General features: G+C 40.8%; 2 protein-coding genes across 2 annotated transcripts; one reads left to right on the top strand and one right to left on the bottom strand.

Annotated features, from left to right (window-relative positions):
- Window positions 1-319: 319 nt before the first annotated feature.
- Window positions 320-7379, bottom strand: LOC140939226 (uncharacterized). Its single transcript, XM_073388801.1, has 4 exons — window positions 5441-7379; window positions 4603-4720; window positions 2941-3998; window positions 320-1721 (listed from the first exon to the last, which is right to left on the bottom strand). The coding sequence occupies exons 1-4, from the start codon at window positions 7226-7228 to the stop codon at window positions 1524-1526; spliced, it is 3162 nt and encodes a 1053-aa protein (XP_073244902.1). The 5' UTR covers window positions 7229-7379; the 3' UTR covers window positions 320-1523.
- Window positions 7380-12555: 5176 nt separating this feature from the next.
- Window positions 12556-17785, top strand: LOC140939229 (adenosine 5'-monophosphoramidase HINT1-like). Its single transcript, XM_073388805.1, has 3 exons — window positions 12556-12633; window positions 16213-16317; window positions 17576-17785. The coding sequence occupies exons 1-3, from the start codon at window positions 12556-12558 to the stop codon at window positions 17741-17743; spliced, it is 351 nt and encodes a 116-aa protein (XP_073244906.1). The 3' UTR covers window positions 17744-17785.
- The last annotated feature ends 1523 nt before the right edge of the window (window positions 17786-19308 follow it).

Genomic DNA, 19308 nt, shown 5'->3' with positions numbered 1-19308 from the left:
CGTCTATATCAGATATAAAGTCACTCATAAGTGGGTGGGTTACCGCCCTCTATTGTTTCACCTTGCGGTCGCTTAGGAGAGCTTATTCTCGAAAGCGACCAGGTTTAGTTACGACCAATTTTTTTTTTCATTTAAGAGGTGGTCGCTTACGACAGCTTCGACTGTATGTCCAAATTTTTGAATTGTTTGTGAGACCGAATCTCTGTAAGTGTGAAAGGACAATTGGGGAGCTTAAGCAACTTCAACGACGACGACGACAAGGACAACTCAAAAAAACAATTGGTTTTATGAGCAAAACAACTACTCTGCACTTGCATCACGTTTTTTAGTACATTTCTTTGACGTCTACTGCACGACTACGACGTGAAACCTCCCGATGTGAAGTTTTGTGGAGGACGTGGACATACGACGACAAATTGTCCTTCCTCAATTTGAACATGGATAAAGTCGTTAAAAATTCAACTCCAGGAAAACTCGACTACATCTGATGAATTGTGCGGCTTCAAATAGACGCCATAAAGTTTGAAAGGACGCAAATTCATTTTTTTAGTGATGTTTTCACTGCCGTCGTCGTCGTTGTTGCTTAAGGTCCCTAATAAAGTAAAGTTAGGATCCCAATATGCATTTCATTTCACTTCAAAGACTGATATCTACTTTTAGAAGCTACCGCTGTATTACTACGACTAAGGTGCGGCTGTCGCCCCACTGAATTGAACAAATTTTCAAGTTTACAGGAATATAACCATGAATATTTCACTTGTTCAGGCAATAAAAATTCTAAAAATTCAGTGGAAGTTCAATCCTTAGACTACCAAAAGCTTTTGTAGATTCAGCACTGCTAATTCTCTATTACTAGACCTACAGCCATCACTAACATATACTGATTGCAGAAAAAAAGGTAAAATAGACTAAAATGCAAAATTTAATGTTATATTTATGTACAAGTGCACTTAGCTACCCAGCTACATCACAAACAACTCACCCAAATAACTAGAAACAAATGATTCAATTCAATCGTAACATGATTATTAAAACCCAAACTGGCAGGAGTCAGACCCTATTTACAAGTTGAACTGGAGAGAAGCAGTAAATCGATCCATCTGGTGGTCATAGAGGGACTTGGGATCTCCGGACTGCTAGTCCAGCGCGCTCACCACAGGACCAACGCAGCCTCCAAGAACAGGGGCGTATTTACCAAAATCGCATATAAGGATGAGTATGCCCTTCAAATCTGAAGTGCTGATATTACTCCCAAAAAATGATGCAAAATAAACTAAAAATGGAGTTTGTTTGATCAAATTTAAATCGTGTAGTAGCATGAGACGGACAACGTAGGATAAATCTCGGTTGTCGTTACTCACGCAAGTCCCTTTTGACTTGTCGAGGGTAATTGTCAGGACTCGGGTAGACGGGGAGGGGTTGGGGCTTCCTTTTGTCTCTTGAACTGTTCACTCCCTTTTTAATTTACGGTAAAAACACGTTTAACTTTAAAAGAATATAGAACAGATCCTATCAAGCCTATCTTAAACTAGTTTTTCTAGTTCACCAATGATATGTTCCATAGTAGGTCTCTCTTGAGGATCTTGATGTAAACATTTCCGGATGAGAGCTCGAAACATGCGGTCTGTTACCATGGCTACTTGCTCTTCACGCCTGTCAGGATCTGGCAGTTCCCCAATGCTCATCTCACAGAGGAGAGCTCCAAAACTGTACACATCGACCTGAAACCAAAGAAATGAACGATGATTATTTAAAATATGTATATTCAGGGCTCAGGTAAATTAAGGCATGGGTCCCCAATGATTCAGTAAAAAAGTGATGGGGGTGGTCTATCTCTGAGCACGTAAGCAGTAGAAAGATGAAACTTTGCTAGATACATACATGTGTGGTTTCTGTCAATTAGGTGATGTTCAATCATGCAAATGTTTCACGTGACTCCACACGGCCAGAAAACAATAAAAAGTCTTTAAACAAAAATGGCAACACTTGTTGTGAGTTATTAAACCGGACTGGTTTAGGACAATGTGTAATGCAAGCATCTACAAGACTGTGCTTGGCCTTTTTTGAATTTTTTACTGTTTTGGGAAATAAACGGCTTTTTCAACTAGACCCAGTCCTTCAAAGCAATTGTATCCCATCTTTTAAGATGGGAAGGCGTTAAAACGCCTTCGATTTTAAATTTCTAAAAAAGGCCAAGCACAGAAGTGATACATTAAACGGCATTAACATTATGCAACCGGTAAAATAATTGAAGACACACGAAAAAGTGTTGCGGTTTGAAGAACAAGCTTTTTCAGCCGATGGAGGTCACGTGACCTAATTTGCATAATTTTAAAGCACAAAATTGACTCAAACTAAAAATGTGGTTAGCTGGCAAAGTTTTATGTCTCTTCATCTAAAGCTCTTAGATATAGACCACCCCCTCACTTTTGAAGAGAGCAAATTAAGGCAAATTGAGGCCCATGCCTTAATTTACCTGAGGGTAACAACACTATAGCTCCACTTCAATACTCATCAACTTATGCATTATTTGACGTCTTTGTACACATATGACACTTTCAAAAGCGGTAATTTAAATAAGACATAGGTTTTATTCCTTCCAAGGACTCAGATTTTTATAAAGCTTCTAAAGAATCTTTTATACAACATTTTTCTTTATTACTACCCGTCACTCGACGACCAAACTCGACCACTAAAATATTTCACCTTTCCCTGAAATCAGTAGTCCAATGTTCTGTTCATTCTTTTGGTCTAGACTGTTTAGTACATGGCTCAGCCTGCCACAATCTTCATATAGCTCAGAGGTAGTCGAGCATCCGATTGACAAATATAATCATGACGATTTTCCTTGGGTATCTCGTAGGGATACTATATGCTACATGAGTTGCCAAAAGTTAAAAAAATAATACCAAATACAGACTAATGATTGACACAACATACCTTCACAGTTTGATTTTTAGTAAACGCTTCAGGAGCACTGTATACTGCAGCACCTGGACAAACTGACATGGTATGCTGCATAATATTAGCAGCACCATAATCCGACACTTTGCCTCGCCATTGGTCAGCTTGTCGCCATAGCAACACATTGGCGCTGCTGATATCGCGGTGGATAATAGGACGCTGTTTCTTTTGGTGCAAGTAATTTAATGCTCGAGCCACATCCAAAGAGATGACAGCTACTTCAGTTGTAGAAAGAGATCGCTGCTCCAGCAATTTTCGTAAACTCGATTCCATGAGCTCTGTGACAAAGAGAGGACTTCCTTCATCGTTTGTTGCTCCAATGAACTGCAGCAGACAAGGATGGCGGCATCTTGAAGCGATGCTCATTTCTCGCTCAAACAATTGTCTGTTATGAGAGGAAAGGTTCAGAAGCACCTTGTAAATCTGTTTCACGGCAACAGTGCAGCCACAATACTTGCCTTCGACAACACTTCCCCAGCCTCCCTTACCAAGACATTTCTCTGTCAGCTGAATTTGATCACGTGAAATGACCCAATCAGGTGACTGTTGGCGTGGACGTCCACGTAACGCTTGCTGAGTTGTTGCAAGAGATATTTCCAGTTCATTCACTTCTTGTTCTTTTGCCCTCAGTTGTTCCTCTAAGGAGGTATTTTCTTCAACTTTTTCTTGAAGTTGCCCTTGCAAATTTGTCAACTGTGGTGTCAACTCCCTCACTTGTCCTTCTCTCTCTCTCAGTTGCCCTTGAATATTTGACAGCTGTTGTGTCATTTCTCTTAATTGTCCATCTTTCTCCGGTAGTTGTCTTTCAACATTTGTCAACTGCAATGTCCTCTCTCTCAGCTGTTCATCTCTCTCTCTTAGTTGCCCTTGAACATTTGTAAACTGTTGTGTCATCTGCCTCAATTCTCCATCTCTCTCCTGTAGCTGCCCTTGAACATTTGTCAGCTGTTGTGTCGCCTCGCTCAGTTGTCCGTCTCTCTGTTTTAGTTGCTCTTGGACATTTTCCAACTGCTGTCTCAACTCCCTCAATTGTCCTTAAAGAAGTAAAGATAGAAGGACGCCATTTTCTGCTTTTTGTCCCATAGCATAAAAAAAGAGACAATTTTCTTTGGTCTCACGCTTAGTGACCTTAGTCTAACATCTAGAGAGGATCAAACTTAGAGACTGCATCTTCTATACAGCTTTAAATGCCTCATTCTAAAGGGAAATTCCTCTCAATTTGAATTAATTTATTTTTATTTTAGACTCAATGTATTTGATCTCCACTTAATAATGCACCTGCTCCTGTTTCTCTCTTGGTTACACTCATGGGCTGGCCTTATTTTTCTTTCATTTACAAACAAAAATTACATTTAGTTTGCGGATTGTTTTTGTTGTTGTTTACTTTTTGTTGATCATACATGTATTATGTCCATCACTGTGAGAACAGGCCAAATATCTTCTACCGCCTTGAACGATGAGGGATCCGCCATATGGGGCCATTGGCCCCAGTCTCTCTGTTTAAAACACACTCTCTTTGTTTACCTCACCTAAAATGGCACCTAAATGGCACCTAAATGGCACCAGTGGAGCTTAATGATCCTGGGTACAATTATTTGTTTTAACCAATTATTCCCTTAATTAGATTCTCTTATATACCTGATAGTTCCTTTGTTTCAGTCTCCTTTTGCATGTTTTCATTAGCATCTTTTTCTGTTCGAGGAACAAATCCTCCTCCTTCTCTCCTCTTTTCATTTCCACTTTCGATTTTTCCAGCCTTCGAGAAAAGGGAAAGACATGCGTCCACAGATGATGCCAAAGTAATTCAGTGCAATATACGTACTATATCCTAAACTATTTAAACTATTTTTTATTAGCAACCTCTAAACCACGATCTGTCATAAATCCGTCACGAAAACGGCACTTATTTAGCCTGGTAAACAGCCTCTCTGTTTAGTGGAAGGGGGCAAAAAAAAAGGCAGAGACGGTGCGAGGGGAAAAATGAAACTTGAAATTGGGAAAACTCCCATTCTCCCCGCAGGCGAAAGATATTTACAAAAATGTGTTAGTGATAACCAGACGCATTTCAGTTTAATTTGTTCTTTGAACTTCTTATTTGGAAAACTTTGAATTCAGTGAGAATTCTTTTTCGCAAACGTCAATCGAATGGTTCAAAACAGTTCTTAGTCAGTAAATTGGCCGGAGTAACAATTGGGCCGCCTTAAGACATAAACGTGCCCCCGCTTGTTATATCATATAACATAATCTAAGGGCCTTCTGTACATGCCACTATCAATGAAATGGATCGTTTCATTCGAACAGAGACGACTTTGGAAATTCAGCCTGTTCCAGGCGTTCAGATAGGGATGGGCAGACAAGCGTGACCAGAGCGTGACGTATTATCATAAACATAACATACGGACTCGGAAGAAAGTACTCTCTCATTTCGTGACAGAAAAATGATTTTTCAAAATTATAATATGTTAATATTACTTACATCTCCGACGTTGACGTTGATGGCACTCAGTCCTCTTTTCTCGGACAGGATCATACAAGCCTCGTCAGTTTCACAGCTGTCCAGTGGTGTTTGACCATTTTTGTTTTCTAGCTTTGGATCTGCACCGATATCTAACAACAACATCAGCATTTCTCTCAAACTCTCGACATCTTTAGGCTCAGCAGGTTTATACTTCACAGCTAGATGGAGAGGTGTGTTTCCCTCGGTGTTAACGGCATTTACATCCCCCCCTGCATGTAAAATAAGCTTCATGGTCTCAACACAGGGAAGCTTGCACACACTTCGCACATTGTCTTCTTTAATTGGAGTTTCGTGCCACGCAGCTAGGTGCAGCAGAGTATTTCCATTACTGCAACTAAGGTTTAAACGCAGGAATCTTTGAAGAAAGTCAGTCATGTTGGCATTTTGAACTTTAAGTTTAGTGTATATCATCAAAAGATAGAGAGCGTAATAAAGCGTGTCTTTTGGCTCCTCGTTTCCATGCCCCTCTTGTAATTTTTCTGTCCGTTTCTCACTTACAGCAACTAGTATTTCAAATGCGTCTTCAATGAAGTTTGGTCTTAAAAGTATTCCTTTTTCTACCATTTCTCCAAATGCAGATGTGCAGGATCCAAGATCTCCTATTATTGAAACATCGTTGTTCGTGGCTTGCTCCATCGCTCGTTTCCACAAACCAAAACAAAGCTCGTACTGTTCAGAGTCAGCTAAAACAGCTCCCCGGTATCTGATTGAGTGACGAATTGCTGGCTTGTGAGACCCAAGAATTCTGTCTTTGCTGAGAAGTCCTTCCAAGGCGATAGCATGATGATCACCTTCTAACAGAGCAAGTTCCTCAAGAGTTTGACTCTCTTTTCTATTTGGTATTTTCTTTTTAAGCAATGGATGTGCCAGGTCTTCATACCTCTCCTCCATTCCACGTTTCATATAACTAAACGCTTTCTTAGTGTCACCGGCGTTACGGCAAGTTTTATTAGCAATGGTGGCACCAAGAAGTTCAAGAGCATCAATTCTCTGTTCCTTTGTACATTCGGGTCTTTTGATAAGATACTCGACGATTTCAATAGAACCTTTATCACAGGCATGAAGAAGCGGTGTTAAACCTTGATTATTTGGCAGTTGTGATGCTCCAAGGGCCAAAAGTTCACTGACTACCTTCGAGTGGTCCCCTGGAACAGCACCGTGAAGTGCAGTGTTGCCATCTTTGTTTTGCAGATCCATAATGGCGCCTTTGTTAATAATATAAGTAACAACACTTAAGTGGCCACAGAAGCACGCTACCATTAGAGGGGTATCCCCTCTGTTACTTTGTGCATTCACATCCGCTCCACTTTCAACCAAACATCTCACAATGTCAAGGTATCCATCGTAGGCAGCAGCCTGCAAAGGAGTCCCACCTCTCGATGTTCTGACGTCAACATCTGCATTTTGTTCGATTAACAGTTTCACAACATTACGATGACCACCAGCAGCAGCGGCCCACAAAGGTGTACAACCCTCTACAACATCGTTCTCTATCTTAACCGTTCCTCGATCCTCGATGTCTGCTTTATAACTTAGAAGAATCTTCACAGAATTCAGGTGTCCATTGCGAGCAGCGATGATAAGAGGAGTGGTAATCTGGCTGCCATCTTTAGTTTTTGTTTCCAAAGCGGTTTTTCTTTGTTCAGTTTTCAGCCGCTTTAAAAGATCAGTCAGATCAGAAGAACCGTCACGAGCAACTTGATAGACTTTAGTTACAATATCACTCACGGATGGCTTATCAGCCATTCAACATTAAACTTCAGCGAACCCGCTCTAGATGGAATTTACTACGTTTCGCTTGAAAGATACTGAATACACTCGGGTAAGCAAAACAATTCACAACAAAGAGACAGTTTTTGAGGTCATAACCCCGTATAAGCAGACTCTAAAAATTCATTCCCACAGTAAGAATCAGTACGTCAGATCAGATGACTGACGTTAGTTCCGGTCAGTGAAAGACGCAGACTGCGGACTGCAGACTGCAGACTGCGGACCAGGGGTAAAATGCAGACTGAGTGTAAAATGCAGGCTAGGGGTAAAATGCAGAATTAAGATCGACTGCAGACTTTTTAAACATTTGTGCTCCTTCTTCTCCACATAGGTGTTTTACTGTATTGAATCATTTTTTGACTCGCCCCAACTCTCGGTCAGTCGAAAGTCCAAATCGATTGCACAGCAAAATACGCCTGCTTTGCAGGCTAGGTGAATTAGCTAGCTGGTATCAGTTACACACCTCGCTTTCTTGTCGAAGTACATTGCACATTCGCCAGAAGTTTCAAACAGTCCGAACAGCTTACGTCCGCCTACCTTGATTTGCAATACTTTCATAGCAGTTCATCCAAATTGCCTGCAGAACATATTTCTTTGTTGTTGGAATGATTTACTCCCATTTTTATTGCCATAATTCTTTCTGTACAGTATTTTGGGTCAGCAGCTTTTATTTTAGCCTCCCCGCAGACGTCCTTTGGGGTTCGAAATGAATGCGTGACAAACGAACCCCAAAGGACGTCTGCGAGGAGGCTACTTTTATTTAAGCGTAAACATCGTGTTGTACCAATTCACGGTCACGTGTATCGAAAACTGGAGCATGAGGTCTCTCGGACAATCAGGGGCACCCAACAAGAATATAGTTCAGAATCACTTAAACATGCATTGTTGATCATATTTTAGTATGTAAACGGTAGATATGGGCATATTTTTGTCCCCTTAAAACTTGCCATCTGTTCGGATTTCCTAGCTGAAAGTCTAGTGATCCGAAAATTATAGGAATCAAAACTTATCTTTTCGAAAATTTCAGCCCGAAATTCTAGGTGACCTTTTTAGGGTAAAAATCCGTTAAAAATGGGCAATTATACAATTTTTTAGATGCTCGAAAATCCTAGAAGAGGCAGGCATTAGCAAGAAATTTTACAACAAATGTTCCGAAAATTCTAGATCTCAAGTCGTCTTCCGAACAGATATTTTCCAAAAGTTGACGTTGGGTGCCCCCGGACAATGGATAATAGAAAGTAAAATCTATCTATTATCCATGCTCGGACGGAAAAAAAAATATTCAAGATTGTGATTATGTTTTTGGGTCGTCGACGAAGTTCCAGAAAGGAATGACTGGATTTGTGAAAGCAGATATATGTCGTCAAGTAAGTGTTTGTTTACGTGTATTTTGCGGGATTTTATTTGCCCTTAAACCCTTCTGCGACTACAGTTTTTGCTCGCTCGCATTTTACACTCAGTCTGCATTTTACCCCTGGTCCGCAGTCTGCAGTTCGCAGTCCGCAGTCTGCGTTTTACACTGACCGCGTTTAGTTCAGTCTATTTCAGCTATTTATTTCGGCAAAATGGTTCATGTTATTTCATTTTAGCACAGGTCTTCTTATACGAATCATATTCTATATTCTTCTGTTTGAATAAACACTCAATGGCCTTAAACTGTCATTCGTGATACGCGTGATTCCCACCAATTATATACACTCATCACCGTGTCTCGCTAGATTCCTTCCGTAAAAAAGGGAAGTGGAAGTGTGGAACAAATTTGTCGTTTCAGGGGAGGTAAGGGGACCTCGCTTCACGGGTAGGAAGTCCTAGCTGCGAGTTCCTATAATTTCTGCCTTTTTCTCATTATAAAATCATGGATCTAACTCAATCTAACCGTTACAGTTCAGTGCCTAACCCAATCACTGAAGAGCAGTGTTATTAAAACGCTGTGGCTGTATGCCCTGCAGCCGGGAAGTTCCCGGGGGAAGGAGGGGGTTACTTGAGTTAATTTTTGCTACCCCATTATAGTCTATTTTGTGGCCGTTTATAGCCCCCATCTTAGTTAGCCTGCGAATGGCAGAAGTTCCTCCTCGCTCATCGCCTAGACTGTTCACAGTCCCCTATTTTTTCGTGAGATCGTTTAGATATATCGCGCCCTCAGTTACCGTCATGGCTATCTTGTTTTTCAAATGTACTGAGGGGGCGGGCGTCCGGAATTATAGCTCATGCAAGATGGCAGCCCGTAACGCAAAGCGCTCGATCTCGATGATCTTACGGGAAAATAGACGACTGTGAACAGTCTACCCATCGCCGAACACAAAACTTTACCAAAATCAACCAGGAGAAACGTAAAATTGAACAAATTTGCATTTGGAACCCCATGACTACCGGATTTATGATGTGAACATTGATTAACGTCATCAGTATATGGAATTTCTGTCGCTGAGTCGCAGACGTTCCTCCTCGCGAAACGTCCCTCAGCGGCGATTAGCTAGGAGAAACGTCTGCCGTTCACAGGCTACATCTTAGTTACTTTTGGGCAAATATGTAATTTTCGCAATCCCAACCTAGTCACTTTTTATTTTTATGAATTGACCCATTTTATGGATTGAATGAAGAACACTTTACTTTTCATCTACAGTACAAACATTCTGGTACGTTTGCTAACCGTAAATATGAAGAACTGTCTTACCCCAAAAAATTCGAAAATGTATAGTCAATGCAATCCAGTCGTGAAAATGCGACCCCATCCAGCGGCACATCCCCATTAGCCTCTTATAAGGAAGTACCCCCCCCCCCCCCCCGGGGGAAAGGGTGTTAAAAAAACCTAAATGCCCGGCAGTCAGAAAATGTTCTAGAATTTCTGCTAAATCCCTTTTCCTTTTTCTAATATTTTGAAAGTATTGTTGGTTTTCACATGACGTCACTAAAATTCAAACTACAAAACTATCGATCCTACCGAGATTTTACTTTGACGATGTATTAGAGCAACTGAAAACTAATTTTCATACAAAGGGTTCTTGGTTTTGTGATAGATAGCCTGCGTAGCTGGCGGTATTGTGTGGGTGCGAGATTAAAGTTTTGACGGCGGAGCAGTGTTCCAAAACTCACTCGACTACTACACAATACCGCCAGCTACGCAGGCTATGTGATAGAGTACGCTTGAATTTCTAAGCTTTTGCGTGACGCGGCATTTACATGTAGGGTAACAAAAAACTTATTTCAGGGAATTTTGCTATTTAAACAGTTTACGTATTAGAAAAAGTATTACTTTAATGTTTATGAGTTCCTCGAAGAATGAATTCCCGCTTTTATAGCAAAACTCGGTAACAGATGTTTCTGTTGGTTTCCGTAGCCATGTTGGAGCCCATCCGCATGAGCAGGAGCGTGGCGTCTCCATACAAATCTTAATAAATTTGGGTAAAACATTTCTTCGGATACCTCGTATACGAAATATTCCTCGAGCTCTGATCTGAATCTCGGCGAGGGTCTTTGCATATTTACCTCCTTTCATTTCCCAGATTCTGGATTTCTTCTATTGAACGGTTTTGATTTTTATTTTGATCTATTTTGAAAGGGTGTGACACTGAAAAGTAGCAATTCTATATTCAGTTAGTCTGCTACTATACACAGCCGTTAGTGTCGTCACGCAACGCTCCTCCCCACTAGTTAGTGGGGAGGAGCGTTGCGTGATAGCACTAAACACGGCTGTGTAGCAGACTAATCTCCAGTAGAATTATTAAGCGATCAGGAAAACAAGAATGGCTTTGCAGCTGAGCGGTTGTGTTTTCTTGGCCATAGAGTAGATGCGACGCCGTTTCGACACAAAAATGTTGGGAAAATTTTAAAATGTCATGAGAAGCAGCGCGTGACTCACGCGCACGTTTTCATCTAAGCTCAATACCCTGCAGTCTAAAAGTCCTAAGAGTCAGCTGGAAAGGAAGAAAGCCTTCTCTTAAACTCCAAAATGTACACACTAGCCTAGAGTTAGTGGATCAAGGTTTTCCCGAAACGATAACAAAAATACAGGCAGTGCTTTAATCTAATTTTGAAACTTCATTTTGCAACCTCGAGCACAGGTCACCCAAACTAAATTTAGTATACAATGGGCGATTACAAAGAAAGCAACACTTTACAAGAAAAGAGAAAAAAAGAGACACCCCCGTTCTTTTTTCGAGGGGAGGAGGCGTCTTTACACAGGCTATCTGTGAATCGCTGACGTTAATCGTGTTCCGGTATACCGTATTTATTCGAATAAGCGCCCAACCTCGAATTAGCGCCCACCTCGAATAAGCGCCCATCCTAAAGGCAGAAAAAGTTAATAAGCGCCCACCCCCTCCTCCTCCCAATCAAACTCAAATAGGCGCTCACCCCCACCCCACCCACTTAAGTGAATAAACTTTAATAAAAGACTTTCCCGAGAACGGAGTTTTCTTCAGAGTATTTTACAGAAACCTTGCTTTGTTACTTCCTCGCGTTTTGTTATTAGCATTTATTGTTTTGTTGCAAAATAAACATACTTTACTTGCTGAAAATGGTGAAAATTTAATAAGCGCCCAGCCTCGAATAAGCGCCCACCTCGAATAAGCGCCCACTCTCAAAGTACAAAAATTTAATAAGCGCCCAGGGCGGTTAATCGAATAAATACGGTACAATTACATAAATTATTTTTGTTTGTTTTTCCTCTGACAGTTGACAGACCACCACACTTATGTCTAATTTTACTACTCAAGACCGGCACATGAAGCCGGTGTACAGACGTCCCCTGAAGTCTGTACATAGGCTAGCCGAAAAATTATTCGCAATTTCCACGCTGAAATCTAAATATAAGATCTCCACCGGCAGAGAACAGATGCACCCGCAACCGGTACAGCATTAGAAAACTGATCGGTGGTCTCACTTCACATGCCTATTTCCAGAGAGCCGAAATAAGTAAACGTAGCACACAGGCTAGGTTTTTCCTAGCCTCCCACGAGTCTTGAGGGATGAAAAACGAGCTTCCCTAAAAACGCCTGGGTGGGAAGCTAGATTTTTTCCGGGGAATCTATTCTGACATTCATTCACCAATCACAATACATTACAAGCAATCAGAGGCTTTCCCCTACATTCCGGGGAAACGCCATCCAGGCGTTTTTAGGGGAGCTCCCCTAAAAACGCCTGCGTGGGAGGCTAGGGAAACGGGATACGGGAACACGGTTAACGATTCACAGACTTCTCTCTCCCCAGCGGGGGCGTCTGCTACCACCACACTCGCGCACAGAACGCCGAAAATCCGCCAAAACCGCGTAGGACTGGCGAACGGTCGCTTTTTTTCCTTCAATATGGCGTCCAAAGGGAACTCAGTGTTTTCACGAATCATTCGCCGTGAGCTGCCTACGTTTCTTCACGAGGATGATCAGGTAAACCAAGAACGATGTGTAACTCGAACTCTACCGGTCAGTGTAAAACGCAGACTTCGGACTGCAGACTGCAGACTGCGGACCAGGGGTAAAATGCAGACTGAGTGTAAAATGCAGACTGCAGACTGAGAGTAAAACGCAGACCGGGGTAAAATGCAGACCGAGCATAAACTGTAGTCGTGGAAGGGTTTAAGGGCAAAAAAATCCCGCAAATACATGTAAACGAACACTTACTTGATGACATCTGCTTTCACAAATCCATTCCTTTCTTCTCTGGAACGCCGTCGACGACCCGAAAACATAATCGCAATCTTGAACCTTTTTTCCATCCGAGAGACTTCACGCTTCAACTTTTGATGCGAAGTTTTCGATTTTCGTGACCAGGGACCGTGAACTGGTACAACACCACGATGTTTACGCTTAAACGAAAGCTGCTGACCCAAACTACTGTACAGGAATTATGGCGATAAAAACGGGAGTAAGTCATTCCAACAGCAAAGAAAAGATGTTCTGCAGGAAATTTGGATGACCTTCTATGAAAATATTGCAAATCAAGGTACGCAGACTTAAGCTGTTTGGATGTTCATTGAAACTTCTGGCGAATGTGCAATTCACTTCGACCAGGAAGCAAAGTGTGTAACTGATACCGGCTGGCTATTTCACCGATTTGAAGAAGAAGGAGCACAAATGTTTAAAAAAGTCTACAGTCTTTATTCTGCATTTTACCCCAGCCTGCGTTTTACTCTTAGTCTGCAGTCTGCATTTTACACTCAGTCTGCATTTTACCCCTGGTCCGCAGTCTGCAGTCTGCAGTCCGCAGTCTGCGTTTTACACTGACCGCTTATTCTACACCGACTACACTCGCACGTATAGTTGCACACCTGCAAATTCAACAAATTCTGCCTGCAGTCACTGCACCGTGCATGATGGCTGGAGAAAATAAGGTAATCTTGTGTTCACCCCCTTTCTCTATGGCTACGGGTACTCATTCATATTGAAACTCCCAGTGACGTGTTGGTGGGTAGGAGCTTACCAGCAAAACCAGTCAGCAATTTGTGTTTGTCCATACATATCCTTTATATGTCAATTGTTGCTTGTAAAAGTTAATTCTTTTTTTGAATTATCAAAATGGGTAATATAAAATTCGTTGTGGCTATATCGCCGGTAACTGGTCAAGGTTTTCAAAACACTAAATGGCCGGCAGTCCTATATTCTTAGTAAATTTCACAAAATCGAAAGATTCTAGCTAATCTAAACTATCATATGTCGATGTAGAAAAGTCAAGCGATCCTGAAATGCTTTATAGATGTCAAGTCGAGTGTTTGGTTTACGCTGGGCTCAGAGGACGAAACCATGTTTTGTGACACTTAGAACTATTTTCAGCTCGACTGCCGGTCAAGGTTTTCAAAACACTAAATGGCCGGCAGTCCTATATTCTCATTAAATTTCACAAAATCGTTGACAAGATAATGTTGAAGTGTATTTCAGCTCATAACGCGTGGAGACTTTTCCCGCCGGTTTTCCACAAAGGCCGTATGAAAGGTCAAGATGGTATGATGTCAAACGTTGCCTGTCACGCCATGCTTTGGACAAAAAACAGTAACGAACATCCAAAGACTCGCGACCAACAAAAACATGATATAGAAATCCCACAAAACCGGCTGGTTTGATCAGGATCACGACATGTGATAGTTTGAATTAGCTGGAATTTTTCGATTTTGTGAAATTTACTGAGAATATAGGACAGCCGGCCTTTTAGTGTTTTGAAAACCTTGACCGGCAGTCGAGTTGAAAAAAAATTTAAGTGTCACAAAGAATGGTTTCGTCCTCTGAGCCGAGCGTAAACTGAACACTAGACTTGAGATCTATAAAGCATTTCAGGATTGCTTGACTTTTCTAAATCGACATATGATGATTTAGATTAGCTAGAATCTTTCGATTTTGTGAAATTTGCTGAGAATATAGGACTGCCGGCCATTTAGTGTTTTCAACACCTTGACCGGTTACCGGCCATATAGCCACAGCGCATAAATTTCTAGTGCTTAAATTTCGTGAGGATTTATTTTCGTAGGTCTTTAATTTCGCGATTTTTCTACAATTGCAAAAGATGCAAAATTAATTACCAATAACGTAGCTGCCAAACACCAGTAAATAAAATTATATAACAAAATTGGAAAATAAAAAAGTTAAGAGCTCAAATGAATGCTGACCAAGACTGATCCAAATTTGCAATGTACAACTAAACATGTCTCAAAAAACTACCCTCAATTTCTCCTAGCCAGGCCATTCCTCTGGTCCGTGCAGGCAAAATAGTTATATCTGTCTGTTCTGTTATACTATAGCAGTACACTGTCAGAAATACCATTTTTTCACTTAATTAAACAGGGTCAGGGTTTGAAGACCTCAGCAGCACACAGTCTCTACCCAAACTCCCCTTTAGTTCACCCACCAGTACCTGATCACATGTGAAAAGGCCCAGAATCTGGAGTTATTTCCGGTTGGTCCACACACAAAACATCTAGCACAGTTCTGATTGGCTTAGAGGTTTTATGTTTCATAGGATTTTGACACTTGGACTTAAATGGTGTTTGAATAAAATGTATCTGATTCCTTTAGATAATTCCTACTCCCCCAGGTTTAAAGGTGATGTTACATGGATACATAGAATGATCAGATTTGTGTTGTGCTAAAAATCGTCATAATTTGTGAATAGTCCTGTGTAACATCACCTTAAGTTTGTATTTTCATTTTTTGGGAATCAATTAAGTGACCACCCAAAATGCAAAGAGTTGTTGGTCGCTTATGAGAGTTGAAGTGCAGGAGGTCTTTTATGAGGAGAAATCTGGAAACATCTGTGTTTGGGAGAGAATGTACTGGAAACATTTTTAGATAACAATAATATTATATGTAAATCCATGTTCTTTCTTAAAGTTCTTCTACTCTGAGTAATGAAGTAGGTGTGGTGAATGCAAAAAACAGAACTACATTACATCAGGTGGTTGCTGGGAAGAGGTTGAAACATTGGAAAATCATAAAACCCTCATGCTCATATATAAGCAATGGTCGCGGTCGCTTATGGAGGCAGCCGTTCACAAGAGTTCCATAGATAAGTGGTTGCTTATGAGAGGTGGTTGTTTACTTAAGACATGGTCGCACAGGGAGGTTACCTATCTACCTATCACAGAAGTAATCTTGTGTTGGTTTTTAAAGGAAATGATAATTGAATATAGCCATCGTGTATTGTTTTGAGGACAGGTAGACCACATATTAATTTATTAAAATGGGTTCGGGGCGGGGGGGGGGGGGTGCTGGAAGGTGGCCTGTATAAATCAGGCATTCTTTTTCTTCCTTTATTCGCAAAGAAAGAGCCTTATCGTAAGTTAACAGAGGTATTAAATGTCACATTCTCCTTCCTGCCTCCCTCTCCCAACTCCACCACTTTCTTGGGGAAATTTAATATATCCTCATACTGTATCCATTATCAGCCATAAAGTTGGATAAACTATAAACAGAAATAGCAACAACTGAGTAGGTACATTGTACTTTTGGTTACAATCAATTTGATTGCTTTATTTTCAGTGCATAGCCATTGAGGACATTAACCCACAAACCCCAGTTCATTTCCTGGTTATACCAAAGGAAGAAATACAAAAGATAACTGATGCTACAGATGAGGATGAACAAGTATGTTGTTTCTTTTTAACTACCCCTTGATTTTTTTTATGACTGCCCTGTTAGTACATTAAGGATATTGCTGTTATTGCAAGTTAAATTTACTGGGGTCTGGACAATTTGCGAGCCAGTCAGCTATACGAGCTGTGGGGAAAAATAGAGTTTTATGAAATTGTAAATGCATGAAAAATGTTTCCTGCTTAGTTCCAAGGTTTTTGCTGATGGAATATTTGCAGAATTATGCAGTATTGATTAACTTTCACTGACGAGGGCTAAGTGCTCATTTCACTGACTAAGTTTAAACATTCATTTTACAGATTAGGTTTAAGTGATGTATTGGGTAAAAAATTTTTTTTTTACGGATTAGAGTTAAGCCCTTTTTGGCATTAAACACTCATTTACTATGGTTAGCTTTTGGTTACTTTTTTTCGTATTACTGCTTTTTCTCTTTTTTCCTATTTTTCTTTTGTATGGCTCGCTGGCTTGCACTGTGTCCTTACTCAATTTATTGGATGAGTCAATTATTTAATATTCTCGGACAGCTGTTATCCCAACCAGGAATTTGGAAGGGTGTGTGCCATGGGCACCCTGAATCCATTAGCCCATTAGTATAGAGTCAAACCTTTAAAAAGTTGACACCCATGAGATCAGAGTAATGGCATTTGGGTTCCCTGTGAGGGTATTTTGGACTCTCAAACTATTGACTAAAAATGTACCCCTACTCTGGCCCCTTTATAGCTTCAACTGAGGGGGGGGGGGGGGGGGGAGTTACTTCCTAGAAGTAGGCTAATGGGTATGTGTCACTGGATGGGGTCGCATTTTCATGACTGGATTGACTATTATAAGAGTTACTAGAATGGAGTCGCCCATTTTCAGGCTTTTGGGGGTCAGAAAATTCAGACAGCTCTGATACCTGCACTCTACCCAAAGATTTGAGACTTCGTAAGGAAAAGTGGAATAGCAGATCAGGCTAGAAATGGGGAGTTCTGGATCCTAATAATCTGTCCTCTCACTTTCAACTCCTTTTTGCACCCAGTCGCATTGAGAGAGAAATTCTTATAATGAAAATGTATCAGGGCTGTCATAAATTTTTAGAGCAGCCATAGCAAATAAAGATTCACCCATAACATCTTCCCAGAACTTTGTAGTGTCACCTACAATTGTAGCTTCCACTTTGATCACCCGTAAAATGAAGTGAGCTCAGCTGTAAAAGGTGTTGTGGGTTATGGCCCTTAATGACAGCTTTGAGAATGACTATGTTTTTTTTCAGCTTCTTGGTCACTGTATGATTGTTGCAAAGAACGTAGCAGCCCAGAGGGGTATTGACCAGGAAGGCTATCGTGTGGTAATCAATAATGGTCAACATGGCTGTCAGTCTGTCTATCACATCCATTTACACGTTTTAGGAGGGCGGACGCTCAAGTTCCCTCCAGGATGACTAGGTAATATCTAATTTTAATATCTTGATGTCCACGTTATCCTTTTCCTGATATGTTGTTCCAGGAAACACCCTTTAAAAGCGTCTTTTTACGTGTATAAACTTCCCACTTAAAATAACAGCTCCGCAATTATAGGCCCATATTCTACCTGAAAAAAACATTTTAAATACATCTGATTATAAGCCGAACACCCCCCCCCCCCCCCCACCCCTTCTCTCCAACTGTATTGAGGTGAAAACGATTTATCTTGATGTTTTCAAGCTTTTAAAATTAACAAGCCAGTCAATGAAATACTTATTTTGATCTACACTACTATAGCTTGTTTTAATAAAGCGACTTTTCTATTTCTGTTTTAAGCCCCCACGGATATAAGTGCCTCTGTTTATAAACTCTACTAAAACTCCTTAAGATGATGTATACGGCCAGAGCTTGTAAGCGGCAATTTATGGTAATTACCCATACTCTTCAACAGAAGAGACGGAACGAGACTGCTGACTGGTGGCCATTTTCGACGCTTGGGATGTCAACGTTTCTATTGCGATGAAGAAATGCCTTTTTGGACCCGAGCTAAATATCTTTGTTGGCCACTGATCTTTAAGAGACAACGTTTGAAATAAGGTAATTGGCAATTGTGAAAGGAGAAATATGATGAAAAAATAATCATTATTATTTAATTTTTCTAATTCAAACTCTATGGTCAGGCTATTGTTACTGCATGCAGTTTGCAGACTTAAATGTTGGGAGCTTAAACAAGGACAACGGCGACGACAACGAGAGCGCCTTAAAAGCAATCAGTTGAGGGTCTGTTTACATGGAGGTGGGGGACCCTAGTTAGGTGATATAACCCGCTAAGGTGAGGTTACCCGTCTGTGCATATAATCTTTCATTTTCAAATGAGAGTAGAAGAGCATTAACTGTCACAACATGTCAGTTTTTGGGGGGTGGGGGGGGGGGGGATGGCGGGGTTTTTAACGCGGGTTATTTTTGTCCTGTTTGACTTTTCTTTTAGCGTGGGAAAATTTATGGCGAAATGTGGCCAAACATTTATCTCATCTGAACTTTCGCGTAATATCAAATTTGCAATGTATATAACTCAGACTGTATTCTTCTACATTTAGTGGCAAAGTCTTTCAAAAAGGTACAACATCTGAACAAGAGTTACATACAGCTGCATGAAAAACTGTAAGAAATAAACACCAAATAGATACTTCAAGTAACCCAGGCTCTTTGATGGTACCAAAGTATCAATTCAGTTAAATATCAGTGTTTGTATGGGGTAAAAATACGAACTTAAAATTTGTAGGAAATACCAAATAAAAAGTCAATGAAACTTACTCTGCAGTCAGTTGTTGTTGTCCTTAATACCCGCACGAAATTTCGTGATAATTTGCTCAAATTCACCCATCTATGCAATATAATACACAATTAAGGTGGGAGACACGAGATGACATCTAAGCCCCCATCGGTCTAATTCCAACACCACATTTTCCACGAAACACGAACTCCAGATATGGAAATTAACGAAGCTTTCACAGGTAGAAATACGAATCCAGCAGACTTCGTG

This window comes from Porites lutea, chromosome 5 (genome assembly GCF_958299795.1).
Source record: "Porites lutea chromosome 5, jaPorLute2.1, whole genome shotgun sequence".
In the NCBI taxonomy this organism is placed as follows: Eukaryota; Metazoa; Cnidaria; class Anthozoa; order Scleractinia; family Poritidae; genus Porites; species Porites lutea.
Note: the sequence above shows the minus strand (reverse complement) of the source record. Positions and strands in the feature narration are given on the sequence as shown.